This window comes from Gavia stellata, chromosome 16, assembly GCF_030936135.1.
Source record: "Gavia stellata isolate bGavSte3 chromosome 16, bGavSte3.hap2, whole genome shotgun sequence".
In the NCBI taxonomy this organism is placed as follows: domain Eukaryota; kingdom Metazoa; phylum Chordata; class Aves; order Gaviiformes; family Gaviidae; genus Gavia; species Gavia stellata.
This window is the reverse complement of record NC_082609.1, coordinates 6,659,127-6,677,932: the sequence shown is the minus strand read 5'-3', so window position 1 is coordinate 6,677,932 and position 18,806 is coordinate 6,659,127. Positions and strand designations below refer to the sequence as shown.

The following is an 18,806-nucleotide window of genomic DNA, read 5'->3' as shown; positions in this document are numbered from 1 at the left end:
TTATCTTAGGTACCTTCCTTAGACATTTTTGCAAGTAATCTGCAGGTAAAAAGTCCCATATTCTAGTGAGATGCTTTTTGCCACATTCCTTTTGTGGTTTTTTGTCACTTCTCTCTCTGCTGATGTAGTACCCTCCTAAACCTTCAGCTCCTGTCTCTCTTTGAAATACCTGTAAGATTATAAGGTCTGCAGTCTCTGTTTGGCAATGATTTGTGACTCCTCCTGTGGCCTGGAATACCTTGCTGTGGCAAAAAAAAAAGACTACCAATAACAATACAGCTCTAGCGTTGTTTGCTCTATTACATGTTAAATCACATAATGGTTTTGATTAAAGAAAGAAGGTATTGACTTTATAATGCTGTTAGATATGGCAGGTGCTTTCATAGCAATGGAATGGTGTCTGTCTTTTTTTAGGAAATCCTAGTTCAGTCAGTGTTTCAGCTCTGAAGACCAGCATGTTGCCTTTGAAACTATATTGATAGGTCCGGTGGTTCTGGTAGGTTGAAATAACGTCTCAAGTTCTAAAATGTGAGAGCTGCTGTGGGTGAAATGTTGTCTCGTAAGCTAGCTAGGCAACTGTTTGGATACTTGTTATTTGGAAAAAAGCTAACACTGTCTTCAGCATGTTGACTTCCAAATATTTACTCTTACTCATGGCAAGCTTTAAACAAATGTAATTACTGGAGATGATGCACATTTTATCTTTGAGTTTTCAAGATACTGGTGTTTAGCTGCATGTACTCAGTCCCTGGTATACTGGAATCTGTCACTGATTTGGGCTGTAGGCACTACCTCAAAATTAATACTGAAGTGTTCAAATTATGCAACAGACTAAAAGTAATTACCTAGAACTGAAGTACCACCGTAGCACCACACTGTAATGAAGAGGAAAGTTGCTCCACAGCTTTTGTTTTGGTTGTGTTATGGTCATGTAAGGGATCTCCTTAACAATCTGCGCTTTGCAGAGCTTCCTATAAATAACTTCCTGTTCGCTTGATGGAAGAACTGCAAGTGTGTGTAACTGAGATGGAGACTAGCCTCAGCACAGGGAGGGTTCGGGATCTGGCATTCCTCTTGGTGAGAATTACTCCAAGTGGGGTGTAGATTCATGAACCTATGCTTATGTGATAAGCTTATTCAAACAAATGTTGTGTGTAAAGCAGTCTTGTACACATTCAAGGCACTCTCTGGTCTTTTTTCTGACTTTTCAAACCTACCACTGCTTGTATGCTTTTTAGGTGCCGAACGACCACATCATCTGCTATTTAGATATTCCAGTCCCTAAAGGTCAGGAGGAGTTGACCTGTGTATTTGATAGCTGTTCTGCTGATGATTTAATTAAATGTGTTAAATAGAGTTGATATAAAGTGAAAATGAAAGTGAGCCACCAAGTTGGTCTTGCTTCCATATGATGTCTGCAGCTGTGCTGAATTCCTCTATTCTTTTAAAAATGCATTCTTCACAGCCAATTTTGCACATGTATTATGATGACCAGGTTCATGGCTCTACGTTTTCTTTCCGTAGAAAATAGAAATAGACCTTGAAAATAGACCTTGTGTCATTTTATATCACTGTAACATAATTTTTATACTGCTGCGTACCAACCCTTAGGAATATTCTGTCTTCCTGGTAAAGCAGATAGGAAAGCGGCAACTGTTGATAATGCACGCTCTGTGAACTGCATGCTTTCCTACTGCGGTATTTGCATGAATTCCAATCACCAGCTTAGGCAACGTCTGTGCTAAAAGTAAGTAAAAGATTATATAGATTCATGTATATTGCCCACCTGCAGCGAGGTGATTCCCTATGAAAAGAGCTCAGTAAGCAGTTCTCACCTATTGGATTAATATTTCACCCAAGTTCTTTTATGCTTGAACACACATTTGAAAATTTTAATTTTACGGGAATTTGTTCCTACTCAACATATTACTTAGCAGCATAAAAATTCGTTCTGGTGGCCAGATAACAACTGTCACTCTTGAATCAGTCTATCACCACCACGTCAAATAGACAGTTTCTACTGCTAATACCAGAATTTGCTTTTTCTTGCTTGATAGTCTACTAAGGCTCTGCCCCTTTGACTTCAGGTTGAGTTTTTAAGTAGGTATTGACCTTAAGGAGTTGGTGAACTTTTTAAAAATACACGTATATATTTCTGTTAATGTTATTTGCAACATTGTTTTCTTTTTTCTGTGTATATCCTTGTATGTATTACTGTGTGCATGTAAAATAAGTTTATTTTACATGTTCTTGTAGATGTCCTTTATCAACCTATGTGAAGGACGTCTTTTCCAGCATAGGTTATGTTAGACTATGATATCACTGGCAGGAAGGCAGTTTTATGAGTGGTTTTGCTTGCTACTTCTGTTAAAGCAGAACAAATACTCTCTAATGTAAAAAAGAGCCTATGTGGTAGAGAAAACATGTAGTAGCTGTCTCCTTTATAATCAATTATGGGAATAGGAAGGAAATGCAGGTAAAATAGCATTTTAATTATTTTTTTGTTTGTGTGTGGTGCAGACAGTCCTGTCAAGTACAAAATAGTTAAATTTTATATTGAACTTCTCTATTAAAATCTGGACTCTTATTTGGATTTATAGAAAATAATATAAGCCAAAGAAGCCTCTAAAGTTAAGATTTCATACTTGGAATTTATGGAACAAATACAAACAGAAAAATATAAACAAATATAGAAGAGAGTGTCAAAATGAAGCTGCTGGATTCCAATAACTACTGTTCATCAGTGCTGAAGAAATTTCCTGAAGTATTTAAACAACTTCTAATACAGCATATTTTTCAGAGGATTTACCTGATACTGGTAGATCTTTCAGAGTCTTTAGAACAAGCTGCAGACATCTTATCAGGATCAATCTTCATTGCACTTCTAAAGAAACGATGCATTCGTTTTCTGCCAGAAGGTGTTTCTGTTCGTGATGTGCACAGAAGATGACGTTCCCCTGCTGTAGTACTCTGGGGGAGCTGCCCAACGCTGGCTCCCAGAAACAGTTTCCTTTCAAGGGGAGGATTTCTGATGGCCCTCTGTTCGCTTAAAAAGCACACTAGCACAGGAAGCAAGGTCTGTACTTGCTTTGAACTGTGATAAAACTGGATGTATTTTATGTGGATTATTTTAGGTCACTGGGTCAGAGGCAGGAGGGACAGAAAGTAATTTGGAGTTGTTGCCATCTAATGGCTATTCCATGTTCTTACCCTAATTCGGAGTGGGTAGAGAAGACTGCAGAGATCCGGCAGTCGAAATGCCACTCTCCTCTGTTGCAGCACATCCCTTCCTCTACTTGCCTTTTTCTCACAAATGTCTCTTCATGTAACTGTAAGCTGAACTGATGCGTGAAAGCTATGGCAGGGTGCATTGCAGATTATTTTGCACAAATGTGTGCTGACAAATATTTCGGCTCTATACCAAATCCACTGCAAAACTTTCCCTGGATTACTGAGACCTACTTTTAATCCACAGCTCAAAACTAATTTTATTGTGTAGTGTGGTATTGTAATTTATTATGTATATTATGTATATTTATTATTATGTGTATTATTGTAATTTATTAGTATTCATTTACCCTGGAATATTAGTGAAAAGGAAGGAGAGATGAGTCATTAAAGTTGATTTTAAAAAGGGAAAACAATCAATAGTCTAACCATAGTTTACGTATCTTTGATCATTTTATATTGTTTATATTTGCTAATTGAAAATGGGGGGAACAAGCGTCAACAGCATTATAGTTAATTCTGTTTCCCACTGCATTTCTTGGAGGTGTATCCATCAGAAAAATCTGTCACACAGTAGATGGAGGTGTCTGACACTTACCAAGACGTGGGGAGAAGTGTGTTTGAAGCACAGATTCTGGACCATAAGGAAGCACTTGTCTCTTCCAGGCAAGCCAGGGAAACCCCTTTACAAAGCTACCATAGCCTCAGTGCCTTGCAGAGCTTCTTACCAGTATTTCTGCGTGGTGTATGCCTCATCCACAACTGAAATAGCAGCAGTTAGGCTCATTTTTCCATAGCCAGCTGAAAGGGTAATTAGTTCTGTGGCTGTGAAAAGGCCCACGGGACTGTTGGTGACTGTAAGTAATTACATTCTTTTTCTTATCCAAAGTCTGAGCTCCAGCAGCAGAGCAATACCCAAAATCTATGGATTTGGTGGTATCAAATTGATGATATTAATCTATGAATATGCTATTTATGAAGCTCTAAACACATTTTGTAGTGTCCTTGAGTAAGGCTCTCTTGCCATTTCTCTTTTGTGCTTTGCTGAATTTGTTCGGAATGACTGTCCAGATTGATGGATCTGTATGGAAGTTGTCTGTAGATAGAAGAAAATACATGAGCATGACAGATTACCCTTCTTAGAATTCCCTGTGTTTTTTAGCTCTAACTTCCATTAGTGGGAATACAAACTGCTGTCCAGAAATAGCAAAATGGAAGCCACCTGCTAGCACCTGAATGCAAGATTACAGAGAGTTTTCGTTATGAAAATCCAAGTGTGTCTTAAATTGATGAATGGACCAGTAAGGTCTACATTACATTAAAATTATTGATTAATCAAGAATGTGACACTGTAATCAGTGATTGGGTGTTAAATCCGAATCTAAGGTAGCAGGTTTTGGACATTGTTCAGAAGTATACTTGAAGAAAGGTTGTTTTCAAATAAGCAGAAATATCTTTTGAAGGTAGGAAGACGTATGTATTTTGGAAATAGGTGAAATTGTAACATGAGGATCCCTTTTTCAGTAGTGTGTCATATGTAAGGATTACACCATTTTTCCCTAGTCAAAACTTAATGTGACCCTTCTGCTTTTTATTAATTTCCATTTGTTCAATGTTTGAATATAAATTTTGGTCTACTATGTTAGCATACTGATACCTTAACAGTAAAAGTGTTCATTAAATAGGACTGCAAATGCATTTTACTCACCATAATACATAGTTAAATGCCTTGTAAAACTATGTAAATTAAAGAAAAAAAATCTGTGCACAGATTGTGGAAAGGGGATGATAAAATGATAAATTCCTTTGTACCAAGTTTTTTTTTATTCTTCCGGCATTATTTAAGTGGAATGTCCGTTTCCTTTTCAAAAAAATTGTAGTGCAAGTAGATGCAAAGAAGCATTGCTAAAAGAGGAAAAACACTGTGAAATGTCTGTAAAATCATTGTAATGTCTGTCCGCTTTCCCTCATCTAGGCTTGTTTTTCCCTAGTGTGAAGAACCCAAAAGGTCACTTGCATTAAAAATACATATATAAATATAATTCCCAGAAGATAAAAGTCATTCTACAGGAAGGGAATATTCAGTGTAAGTAGAATGGTCAAGGCAGTCAAAAGTGAGGGAGGTAGGGAGGAACCAAAACCCAAACCCCTGAACCCAGTGTTCTTATCATTTTAAGTGGACTCTGCTGCAGTTGGGGTTCCAGGGATGTATAAATTCTGCCTTCTGGTGCTCCCCCCCTTCTCAGCCCAGCCGTGACTCTGTCCTCCTGGCGCCCATCAGAAGCGTTGAAGTATGTATTTTTGCTTTCAAAAATCAAGATGGGGCAGAGATTCAGGAGCTTGTGGGAGGCTTAGAGAAGAGGTGGGTGCATCTTGTAGCTTAATAGGAGGATCTTAATTCTTCTAACAGTGCTTAGCGTCATATGACCTAGGATAGAAGGTAAAAAGGAGCTCTCTGGGTGAGGTTGATGGAGAGGAAGTTATCTGCAGTGAAGCTGAAGTCCAACGCCTCTCTCTTACATACTAATGCTGCACTGTATCTTTGAGAGACTGTGTCAGTTTTCTTGAGTGGGGTACGCTGGGTGTAGCAGAGATAGCTGGACCTGGTCGTGCTTGAAGAAACGCAGGGGCATAGCTCTACCATCTCACGTGTATCAGCGTGATTTGGACTTATGAATGAAGCAGGAGGATTTAGCTGTGACTACCTGTTTTGATCTTATGCAAATTTCTCCTTAAGAAACATCTCTTTGAGTGTCAGAATAGAGCAATTGGGTTATGAAATAATGTGTCAGCAGTTGTAATCTAAATATGGCCCAACAGTTTCCTCAACTGATTTTGCTATTTAGCTCTCCTTTTAGGAACGCTTGGTCATAGTAGATTATAAAACTGATGTAAAATATGACAAGAACATTATACTGAAGCATTGTTTCTTGTTTAATGAAGGAGGGCGTGCATTGGAAAGATCATTCCTGCTTAGAAGATTATTATTTATCACCTATGGACTTAATTTCATGTGCTGCAGGCTAGCACAACAATCTGATTAGGCTTTAATATTTGTTTTGAAGTTAATTGTGTCACACCCATCTTTGGAAAGCTACTCTTGCTGCTTCTGGTTTTCTAATCATATGCCTCAATCATATGCCTGTTTTTCTTAAAGGAGCAGAACTTTGTGAAGTATTAACAGTACAGCAATGCCTGGTACATTTCAAAATCCTAAAGTGTAGGTAGGCGTATTTAGATGGTATAGTGCAGTGCCCTTTCTTAGCCTGGTAGAGTAAAATCTGTTGAAGCTCTTTTTGCTGCAATCAAAGAAGAATTTTGAGTGTTCTTCAGACATAACTTGACTGTATTTCAGTTGCAATTCATAGAAGCCTGGTCCTCACTGAATTTGAATATCTACTTCCTTGTCCTTTTAAGTGGAAAGTCAGAATTCAAGCTTTAGCCTCAGAAGAGATTTTTTTTTTTCCTTCCCCAGGTGGTTTTGCATAGGTTTGTGTAGCAGAGACTTATGATTTCTGCAAATATCTGCTCAGTGTTTTGGAATGGCTAGTTGTTCTACTGGTTGTGTTTAACTGATGCATCCTGTGAAAACCTAACTTCTAGGTAACAATTTCATATACTGCTGTCCTCGATAATGTTCTCACAGTAGTGTTATAACATCTGTTCTGGTGTCTGACAGTACATAAAATAGGCATCCTAAAGCAAATGTTTACATACAGACAAGAGTTCAATGTTTTCAATGTTATAAAGGCAACAGGAAGGAAAATGTTTTAAAACGTTATCCAGTCTCATTTTAAAATTGATGTATATTCTTGCCTTGCTTAGAACTAAGTGACAAGTATTACAGGGTTTTACTGCTTTCAGAAGTATTTGATTTGGGACATCTCAAACAACATATTTTACTCTTGAGATTGCACTTGTCTGTTGACAGCTTGGATGTGCTCTTGTTTACTTTCTGATTAGATCAAAATAAGAATGTGTAGCTAGACCTGTTTTAATCACTCTGAACATATGCCAAGGCTCTTTCTCTTGGTGTCTGCTTTTCCAAAAGCCTGTTTTAGAATGCAAGACTTATTCTTCATGACAAATTTCTGTTTTGTATCAGACTAAAATTTTAAAGTATCTGAATAATTTGTCTATTTTCATATCTAAAAGCTGTGCTCCCCAAACCCACCCTTTCTAGCAGCATGCCTTTTTCCTTTCCCTCTCCTCACCTTGTGGGTTCCATGGATTATATCCTCTGTGACTAAATCTCTTACCTTGTAGGGGTAATATTGCTTCTGCCTCTGTTCCCTTGCGGCTCAGATGTCTTCTGGTGTTCTCACAGAACTCGCAATCGGTCTCTCAAAACTTCATACATAACCATAGCACTTCATTTGTGCTTTCCTTCTTTGTTGACGTTTTGTGGGCTCCCAAATTCTGTTGGAGTGGTTTCACTGTTACTTAATGTTATTCCAAGAAATCTGTCACTCGCAGTAATAGGACTGATCCCTTCCCTGGGTACAGAATAGTGTGTGTTGCTGTATTTTTATTTCTGACATAACGTGTTCAGAAATGCTTAGCATACAGTTACGGGATTTTAATAGAAGAATAGGGAAGTCTGGTTTGTGAAGATGGGCAGTTCTGTTTTCAATTACGTTATCATTATGATGTTCTGATTGTTGCAGTCAAATAGGCAGTGGTATTTCAATGTCTGAATCATCTGCTGAATCCAGCCTACAAGTGACAGTCTGCACCATTCTTTACCTTTATTAGGAAGATGGGGATTTTGTTTGCTTTTTTAAGGCAGTACTCTGAAATTTCCACCAGCAGAATTATTCAGATAAATGTGTGTTAAGTTTAGGTTTTTCAGAATGAAGTCATGAAAGGGTTCAGTTACAATTAAATATTGTCTGCTATTTAAAGAGAGAATGATATTCTTTCGCAAGCATGAGATGAGTGCAGTCTATCTGCTTCATGCTGTGCCTGCAGCATCAGCAGGCACGATCAAAGACTTAGGAAATTACAAGGACTTCAGCTGAAAATATCAGCCATTAGAAAAGTGCTAACCTTTGTTATGAGTATCTGACTTAATCTTCAGTTCTCTGCAAACCTTGTAACATCAAATCAAAATAGTTCAGTGCCTCTTACAGGTGGCCCAACATTTGCTGCACTTGAGATGGGATCTCAGGTTTTGCCCTCCCAATCTGCAAGAAGGTGGTTGAAGCATTGCAGCAGTAGCAGCAGTTTGGTGCCAGGTTGCTCAGATGTCTCGCCTGTCCTTCTCCCCAGGTATTGACCAAACAGCTGCTTGGGCTGTTCACAAGCCCAGGAAAGAAAAAAAAAAAATAAAAAAAATCAGCTGTTTGGTAGTTGCATTTTGCCAGGCTGCCATTCCCTGCATCCTCCAAGGGACAGTAGATGGATGGAAGGTGTCCGAAGCCCGGTCTTTGAACCATGCCTGTCTTTAGCTTGGTATCCTGGCCATAGTTGTCCATATTTTGAGCTTCAGACAAACATTTGGTTGTCAAGAATCAAGGAAACAAACACAAAAGGAAACAATTATTTGCGTGTGATGAGACTAGTAATTTTTCTTTGAGATGACTTTCTATTGACTTTCTAAATGTGCTCTTTTAGAATTGTTAGGAGATATGGACAGATTAGTGAGAGAGCAAAGCAGTTTCCTTAGGAGCTCTACAGGAAGCTTCTGGATGTTGCTGGTTTTACATCTTCTTGGTTTTAGTGTCCTCTCAGCTTTTAAGTCCTTCTCTCTTCTCTCCCAATGTAATACCACACAGATTTAGTGATTAATTGCAACTTCCTCCCTTTCCATACACAGACTTGTATAACTATCCTAATTAAACATGCACATGGTAAAGTTGCAAGCTAGAAAGAGCTGTCTGGGCTTGGATGATAGCAGTTAAATGATTTATATTTACAGGTGTCAATATTTATCTTATGCCTACTGTCTGTCCTAGCTTGTCATCTATGGTTCAGTGTGTCGTTCATTGGCTTTAGTTAGCATTCCAGCTTCTTTTCTCTGGACACTGTGTTCTTGGCTGAGGAAAGTATTACTTTTCATAAGATTATGTAAGACAATATTCTAACTTTTACAAACACTGTTAGTCTTTCTGTGTTCACCTGAGGATTTTTTTTTTCTGCTTAAGTTTCAGAAATGCAAGGTTTCAAGGTGCTTGAAATAAATGAGTCAGTGTCTCCTCCTGCCCCCAATTGTTCTCAAACAGGCAGCTCTTGCTAAAATTATTTAGGGTGATGCCCCTGACAAAAATATGGATGAATCAAGTCCCAGTTTCCCCTGAGCTTCAGTATGTTAAACAGGCACAATTTATTTTTCTATTCTGCAGTTCTCCTTGGCTCTTGCAGGGTCAGAAGCAGCAGTAGCACTTTGGCTGTTCCCAGTTGAGTCATTTGGAATGCAAATCACTTTGCAGTGATGCCAGAGGTTCCCTTTGTGCTGGGCTTTATATAAAATGCATGACAGATTGTCAGCTTTGTCACATTCCCTGGGCAGCAGGGAATAGGTAGAGGCTTCAGCTTTTGATTCAGACAGAACTGGACTAGTATCAGATCTTAGTCAGCTTTGCTTTGCAGATAACTGTAAATCATGTCAGAATGCCACATTGAGTGCTTCTGACTGATATTTTGGTACTAACATAATGCCTTGGTGCAAATAAATACCTACTGGGGAAGCTTAGCAGAATATGTGCTCTGGGGAGTACAGTCCCCCCGCACCCTTCCCTGCCTTTCTTCACTATCCAAACTAGATATGAAGAACTGAAGTGAAGCCTGGGGAGAATATTGAGCAGTGTAAATTATCTGCTCTTAATTCATCTTGCACCATCTGAGCTGCAGGGTTTTGGGGCTGCATCTACATGTACTGCATGTGCTGCATCTACATACAGAATCTTACAGGAAAGATGGCACTTGTCCTGTAATTAAGTGCTGCAGGTCTGGGTAGGGACTCTCTTCCCAACTGGACAAATAGGAATCCAGGTAGTTTTCCTCTGAAAATAAAATCCACCAGTTGCTTTTACTCTGTTTCTGAGCTTTGCTGCCTATTAAATATCTTGGTTAGTTTACATGAAACAAACTCAGTATGTCTCGAACTGAACTGTTTCTGGAGAGCTGGACTAAAGTGGACCTTGTGTGAATCTGTGATATACTAGTGATTTAAATCATTTTGTGTGTTGGTTGCTATTCAAAGCTTTCGAGTTACTGAGACACTTGTTTCAGAAACACTCATTCAGAAGGAAACACTGAACATTCTTTTCCTCCTTAGACCCATGTTAGTAGGGGAAGGCATGAATGTCTTTACCATTTCAATTTTAAATAAAAGTAGAATTTCTTGGGGAAAACAATTTTGCGGCTGTGAAATATTTTTAAATTATTGTGCAAATTTTAATTTCTGAGATTATCAGCTTTGATTCTTCTGAGTAGTTCTGTCAGCGTAATCCACAAAACCGATGTTAGGGAACTTGCTCTGAAAACTGAGAATAGTGACTGTAAAAGTTACTATTTGGCATGGTGAATGGAAAGAGTAATGAGATAACATTTAAGACTGTTACACAACTCTATTAAAGCCCCCATTTTTGAAAATTATGTAGCTGTCTGGGTCTGTCACCCTGACTTATTGTGCCCTGGGTTTCAAAGATGCTGCTATTTTGGGTCTTCTACACCATTTTGTGGCTACAATAACTTCTTAAAAATCAGATTTTGATTAAAAGACTTTGAACAAATTCCTTGTGTTAAAATAGGCCCTCATGTTCTCTCTTCACTGTCACACTAGGTTCTCTGTATCTTAAATCCTCTCTAAATCCAGAATCTCGGTGCTGAAGTCACTTGCATTATACAGTTCCTCTCTGAGGGAATGAGAATTGGAGCAAGCAGATGGAGCAAACAGATGAGCAGACTTTGCAAGCATTTTGAAAATAGGTCTTGCAAGGGGTTTTAGTATAGGAAGCAAATAGATCTGGATGAATAAGATTGGCACTCATAAGGTGGTTTTTTTTTTTCTGGCTTTGGCTTTCCTATTAAATTTGCTTTCTTTGAACTTAGATCAGAATTGCCTTGAGTTCAAGATCCTCTTTTTTTATGGGGTGTCTGCTTTTAAAACGTAGATGCTCTCTCTGCTCTGCAGGTGATTTCATTCTTTTTCAGCAGTCTTGTGGTTTAAGTCTCGTGTTATTCTTGTGCCAAGAATTTTCCTGTTGGGACAGGAGGTAGTCTAGAGGCAGGGCACTATGAAAACCAGATGGGCTACACATTCAAAATGGAGCTGATGAAGCTGACAGCCTTTTTGTGATCTTATCAAGTGTGTCTTTGTATGGGTGATAAAATCAGCACTCAGACTTCTGCCAATTCGTGTGGTGGTTGTTTTTTTTAATTCTACTTTGCAGCCAGACTTACTTGCTTTACTTTCACTTCTGTCTGAAGTGATGTAGGTAGAAGTTTGGCTTTGTTGCTTCTGTGCTGGAATTGTGATTTACAGGTCCTTGACAACCTTGGAGGCATGTGAAAGCCTCCTAACGATGCAGGGGAACTTGCATAACTCTCCAGAGCAACTTGTAAGCAGCACTGTGTATACTGAGACCACTCTAGCAATATCATTGAACTCATCTTCTAAGTGCTTTTCTGTGAGTTACCTATTTAGGTATTCACAGCCTCACATCTGGAATAAATGTACTTTTTAAAGCTAGTTCAGACTGCACACAGTAATTATAATGTGGGAAGTACTGTGTAACCACTGGTAGAGACATTACTGTGTGTGGAGCTGCAGACAGTTTGCATGGTAATGCCCTAATTTGAAAATCTGAGTTTGAAGGACAAGCCATGAGTTGAGTGTCCAGTAGCATGTTCCTTGGCTTACATTAAATTCTCTAAGTTGTCAAATGGCTTTGCATTTGGAAAATCTCGTGAGCAGCGTGCCATGTTTATTTTAAATGTAAATTAAATATTTTTCTCTTTTTATAGGAACTGGAGACATTGTTGCTGTCATGATTACAGAATCAAAGGTTAAGGAGATCCTGAATTATTTGGAAAAGAATATCTCTGTCCTGATGGCAATAGCAGTGGGGTCCCGTGTTCCTCCAAAAAACTTCAGTCGGGGCTCTCTAGTGTTTGTGTCAATATCATTCATTGTTTTGATGATAATTTCTTCAGCATGGTTAATATTTTACTTCATCCAGAAGATCAGGTACACAAGTGCACGTGACAGGAATCAGGTAAGGGGACTCCTTTTTTCTTTGAGTTCCGGAGGTGATATTTCTGTATACGCTAGTCGATAGAGAACAAATAATTTCTAAGGAATGTCCGTCAAACTAGTGTTCAGAACCTCTTTGTTCCACAGCAGAGCATGTTCCTGGACAAGGATTTTTATATAGCAAAGAGTTTTCATCCTGAGCAGCACCTGGACAAAATCATATTACATGACAGGAAAGAATAGAATTGAAGCAAAATATTTGGGTTTTAATGAGTAGAAGTCCAAGATGAAGATAAATTCTATGTTCGCTGAATAATACATACTGTATGTAAGTTGGGAGGAAAGTTAAATTGTGAATGAACTTGTATAGTGTAGGGGAACACAGGACTAATGTTATGAATTCTATCCATGTTATTAAGGGTAGCTTTAGTAATAGTTAAGGTAATTCTGAAGTTGTATAAAGGTATTTCCAAACTATAATCTGTCATGAATGTTAGGGTAAGAAAACTAAGGTACAGAGCTGCTTAGTGATCTGCATGAACTTTCAACTTTTTTCAGGATCGCACTTGGTATGGACTACCTAATTCTCCTGGTCATATATTTTAAGTAGAATTTTGTCCAATATGCCTTTTTTACATTGTTTTTCAACTTTAATTTGTTTAAGAACTGAATTAAGTATGGCCAAACTCGGACATCTCGACTAAATCAAGTAATCAACTCAAATACAGATTAAACTTTAGAAGTAAAAGTTTTACTAGTGTGGACTTAATGACCCACTGCCTCCATAGTGTGCCTTGGCTTTTATTGAGAAGGGTCAGTAAACCTCAGGAAACCTGCTGTGCTCTCTTTGCCTTTGTATCTCTCTGTCAAGGCTAACTTACAAAGCTGCTGACCTCTTGTCACTGTGGCCCCTTTCCCCCTGAACTAGAGCTAATACACAGGAGCTCACTGTGAAGCAGTGCTTTGGATCTTTAAAGATGTTTGGTCAAACATAAAATAAATGCAAACTTATAAAGACTCAGTTGTAACAAAGGATTTCCTTTTTAGTTTCTATAAATAGTGTCTGATGCTGTAGGTCCCATGGGCATCCTGTAGATTTTCCTAAGGATGTCATTCTTAAATGACCACACTGTAACCGGTACTTAGTGTGGTCCCTTGGGATGGTGAATGTTTAAATATAACTGTTACTCAATGAATGTCTATGGAATACTAAATTGTGCCTACTGCATCCCCTACATGGTTCTAGGCTTCTTCCAAATGTCCATGTTTCAAAACAGCTGCTCCATGGGGAAAGGGCTCTTATGACCTTTTTTCTTTCTTTAGATTTTTACAAAGGTCAGAAGAAACTTGATGAAAATTTTATGTGGTTTAAAAAGCTGAGCTTATTAAACTTTAATAAGAAGGTGGCGACAGCTACAGCTTATTTTTAAAGAGCTTTGAGAGCTTTCACAGAGAGAATGCTGTACTGTTAGTGATGAAATAAAAACAAGAGCATAGCCTAAAACAAGTTAAGTTATGTTGAGCCACACTTTTTGTAAAAACATCAAAAAGATGCTGTGTTTTGTAGAGCGTGCATGCTGTGTGCAAGTGGATACTGGTATTTCACATCATTACCCTTGCGCACTTCCGCCAGAGGTGTGAAACTTTTGCATGCGGTGGTGGCCTTTTCCATCAAGACACTTCTGGGTTTTAAAAGCAAGCATATGCTGTATGCCTATGCCTTATCAAAATAGAAAATCCTGAGCACTTCCAATGTTAGCATAAAAAAGTATTTGTTAAAATTAGAAAATGGAAGAGATGGATCTCGTAAATGGAAGGGATGAAAGTTACTGTTTAGCAAATCTATTTACATAAGAGAACATGTATACATTTTGGAAGAGTTTTGCTGAAATATTATGCTTTCGATAGGAAAATAATCTTTCCTTAAGATTTCTTGTAGCATGTATACCATCATATGCAGTACAACTAAACATAAATACTTCCCACAATTACTTAGTTGGTAGTGTTGAACATTTAAGTTAAATGCCTTTTCAGCCTTCTTCCTCTCTTAGTAATCACACTTTTGGTTATGCAATGATTATCTACTCCAGCAGTGTGTCAGTGTGTTCTGTGTCATTAAGTACTCAGGCCAATATGCTTGTTCCAGGACATGTAATTTAGATTTGCTTAAATTGACCAATTTCTCACATCTTGAAGTTAGGATGAGATTTCTGACTTCAGGAAGCATATAGTTTCCCCATCCCAGTTCTGTTTCTGATGCTGCATTTCCTATTTGGGTATACTTCAATAGTTGGGACTGAATAGATGATTATTTTTTTCATATCCATACTCTAAAAAATACAGAATAAAGAGCCGTTCTTCTGTGAGAACCACAAAAAAAATGTACTTATGTAATTCTAGAATAATGGTGGTACAGTTAGCGATCTTGTCGTAATAAACATAGTTGTGGTGTCCTTCTGAGGTCTTTGTGTTTCTCACATAAAAGCAGCCTTCTTCATTTCAGTTTCTATTTAGAGAAAGTGTATGATACAGGGGGGTACACCTTGTGAAGGATTTGATTTTCAACTGTATAGGAGGTGGGCACAAAAAATGCACATTTGCTTCAAGCTGTATTGGAGGGTTTGATAAGTGCAGTTTACATTCTCAGAAACAGCCTGTCTCTTTCAAAAGCAGAGTACTTAGTACAAGATGGAGGCAAAGGATGAAATACATGAACTTCCCTTGTTCTAGCCTATGTAAACACAATCTGATGTCTCAGGTTCCTGAAACAAGAAGACCTGAGCTCTGTTCCACTCAGTGCCCCATCTCTGGGATCCCACGGACCAGCTGGCAAACAGCCATTCTTCATTGGCTGGGAACTGGGCATTGCAGTAGGAATCACACTTGAATTGCAGAAAAGACTTCTTCCATCTAACAGTGGTGGTCATAAAAACAGCATAAACAACAAAAAAATAGCTTGGCCTCTGCATTCAGGTTGAGGTTCCTCTTCAAACCAGTATTCATTTCGGCTTTATTTAAGTCTGTATTGGCTTATTTAGATTTCGTGACCCATAATTTTTTTCTTTGTGAGATCCTGGTGGTTTCAGGTAATAGCAAGAGAGAAACTAGGTTACACTGAGAGGATCTCTTACATCTCAGAATAAGATCAGCCTGCTCAGGGGGAAAAAAAAAAAAATAATTCAAGCTTAAGAAGAGAACAAGGGATATATTACAGCACACTGAATAAAAAGCAGTATGAACAGAATATGATGGAAATCATCAGGAGGGCATATTGCTTCAGCTTTTATCCTGCGGGCTGGGTTTGATTAGTTTTGTCACACAAACGTTGGATCACTTCTGTGGACTTTTTATACGGTCCATGAGATTTATGCCCATGCTTATCGAGTGCATTTGTGGGCTCAACTGTTGGGTTTTCTTTCCTTCCTGACAAATCTCTGTGCTTTGTGTACACTTTTTGTCTTAAGTGTTGGCCTACTGCCATAGTGTGTACTGCAATGTTAGTACTGAGCCCAGATAAGTCATTATAAAGGACAGTAATGAAGCTTGATTATCAGGGTTAATTTGTGTTCTTTTCTTTGTCACTTCATTAGCGTCGTCTTGGAGATGCTGCCAAGAAAGCCATCGGTAAATTGACAACCAGGACAGTAAAGAAGGGTGACAAGGTATAGTAAGATTTCAACATGGTAAACTTGACGTCTTGTTTAATTTTTGCCGAGGGAAACAATCTCAGTTTTTCCTTTCTGCTTCTGACTTATGACTTTGCCTTCCTTGCTGGAGGCTTACTTTGTCCTGTGGCACAGTGTTTTGTGTAACTTTTAGTATCAATGTACGCTGTAAGTCTGTACATTTCAAAGAATCTTTTCTTGCTTAAATACTACTTGCACTCCATCTGGCAACTGTGACTGAGTGTGGTTTTGTGTGCTAGCTGGCTGGGGGGTTTGCTGGTAGGCGTACATAGGGCTAGCATTGTTTATGTGGAATTCTGTAAGCTTAGAATCATTCCATGTATAAGTTGTGTAAAGTAAAAATAAATTTAAAAGACAAATAATAAAGGACAATATCTTACGTAAAATATGAATATCCAGTAATCTGAGGGGGGAGTATAAACAGGTATTTCGTTAAAGGTAGTAAATGTTACCTAAGAATGTTTCTTGCCAGTATACAAACTAAAATATATGGTGTGTTAAGTCCTAAACTTTTTCCACTTTTATGAGCAGTACTGCTTTGTCTTTGATTCTGAAAGGAAATAACAGTCATTTAATCTTGGTTAATTTTTGTTCTTTAATTTGCAAAAGGCAAGGGAATTCTGGCTATGATTTTATTTTTAAGAGAACGTTATTTCCTTGGGCCTTTTCAGTGTGATTCCTTTTATCTTTCTTATCAACGTTATCAGCAATGGAAGACTGGGAAGTGATGGAAAATTTGCTTCCAGAGAGAAGGCATAAAAAAGTCTTTCTGTTCTTTCTCCCTCCCTATGTGGTTTTATTTCAAGACAACCCACTGCACTAAATCTTTTCTGTGGGTATGTGAGTACATATAGATAATGGGAACTTTTCCATATTGAAAGAAAAGATGCTGTTGTCTTGACAGCATAAATTCAAAACTGGCAAGTGTACTGCAACCTGCACGTCAGACAACATGAAATGCACACGCAGGTGAACAGAGGGTAGGAGAAAACCTGTCCTTCAGAGCAGCCCATCGGGATTCTCAGCATGTAGCACTGACTGGTGCTGACCAGGGAGTGGCTGTTGTCTTGCTGTGGTTCCTGTCTCAGTGTCTTGCTAGTAGCTTGCTGGCATTGAAAAGAGTAATGAACTTGAACTACGAGAAGGCACAGTCTGTTTTGTGTCTCAGGCCCAAAAGTTTTAAATATATATTGCTGATGCCATATCTACATCCAAATGAAGTCAGCCCTTTTTCATTAGAAATTTTAAATTCTCATGTTTAAAAAAACCTAATAATTAACACCCACCCCACCCCCCCATAACTTCTGGAAAACAGAGAATGAGAGGAGCCAGTCAGTGATCCTCATCTTCATGTCTGGATAGCAATGATGATAATGCTGAAAGTAAGCAGCAGACAAAAATATGGGACTACTCTGAAGTATATAAAAATTGCTAGTTCTGGCTATAAAAGGGAATTTCAGGATTCTTACCTTGCCCAAAAAACCCACTGAATAAAATAGAAGTTTTAGCTCCAAGCTGAAGTGAAACCTCTAGGAAAATCACTACTATATTTTGTAGTGATTCAACCAAATATTACAATCATCTTAGGCCTTAGCCCGTGTTTCAAATGATTGTTTACCAGTTCCAAATGAGGGGAGAGTTTTGTATGTATGACATACTTTTCTTTCTCAAGTCATATTGGAATATAATAACCCAGTCATTGTTTTTTTATTTTCTTAGTAACAGCCACTTGGCACAATGCAGTTCATGTACTAGTCACAACTACTTCTACATTTGTCATAGCCTCAACTCTTGACTTGAATTTTCATTCTATTCACTTTAGGAAACAGACCCAGACTTTGATCATTGTGCTGTCTGCATTGAGAGTTACAAGCAGAACGATGTTGTTCGCATTTTACCATGCAAGTAAGCTAGTAAAGTTGCTTTGTTTGGAAATTATTCTTTCTTTGTGCTCCTTTGCTTCATTTCATGTAATATGTGCATTACAATTTACAGACACGTTTGTCAGATGCTTCCAGTACTGATAACAAACACTTTATTTTAGACTATGATACCAGAAGGTGTGAAGGTGGGTGCTGGCAGTGGAGATTAAACAAAAGATTATGATCCTGAAGATGGGCAGTTCGGGCATATCAGCAGTGGAGCTATTCAGATTGTAAGGGGGAGTGTGCAGATTTAAGGACTGAGCAGTGGGCAGACACAAAAAATTAAGTATAATGAACCAGGTACAGCACAGTAGATGTGCAACATTGGCTGCTCGTTTTTGAAACAGTGTAGGAAACAGAAATGCAGTCTTTCCAACCTTCATACCTCCTCTGACATCAGTCAGCCACTGTGCTATCATCTCTCTTTGGTCATTCCAGTGTAGTGTGTTCTTGGCTTGTGCCTGAAGATTTGTACTTGCTGGATTTTCTGCATTGGTGCTTAAAATGTTCCTCCTCCTTGTATGCCATTCTTTTGACACTTACAGGTTTTCAGTTTCTTTCCATTCCACTTCCGTTCTTGAGTTGTTCTGGGTTATTTGCTCTTTGAGAGATGCTTTTAAGTGCTTTTCCACCTGGTGATCGGTTTTGATGAATCAGTATGTTTTGGTAGCTTTAAGCATTACCAAGGAAATCTTGCCCTTGTATTCTGAAATGCAAAGCTTTCTTGTTATCTCCAGACAAAAAGTACCTGTAAGTTATGTTGTATAT

At 38.3% G+C, this 18,806-nt stretch overlaps 1 protein-coding gene across 2 annotated transcripts in view; it reads left to right on the top strand.

Annotated features, from left to right (window-relative positions):
* RNF130 (ring finger protein 130) overlaps nt 1-18,806 on the top strand; it is a 48,186-nt gene that overhangs the window by 11,123 nt on the left and 18,257 nt on the right. For both annotated transcript variants that reach the window (XM_059825349.1, XM_009820881.2), the window contains 3 exons: nt 12,199-12,449; nt 16,018-16,089; nt 17,936-18,018. In XM_059825349.1, coding sequence (XP_059681332.1) covers nt 12,199-12,449; nt 16,018-16,089; nt 17,936-18,018 — 406 coding nt within the window. The remainder of the gene's footprint in view (nt 1-12,198; nt 12,450-16,017; nt 16,090-17,935; nt 18,019-18,806) is intronic.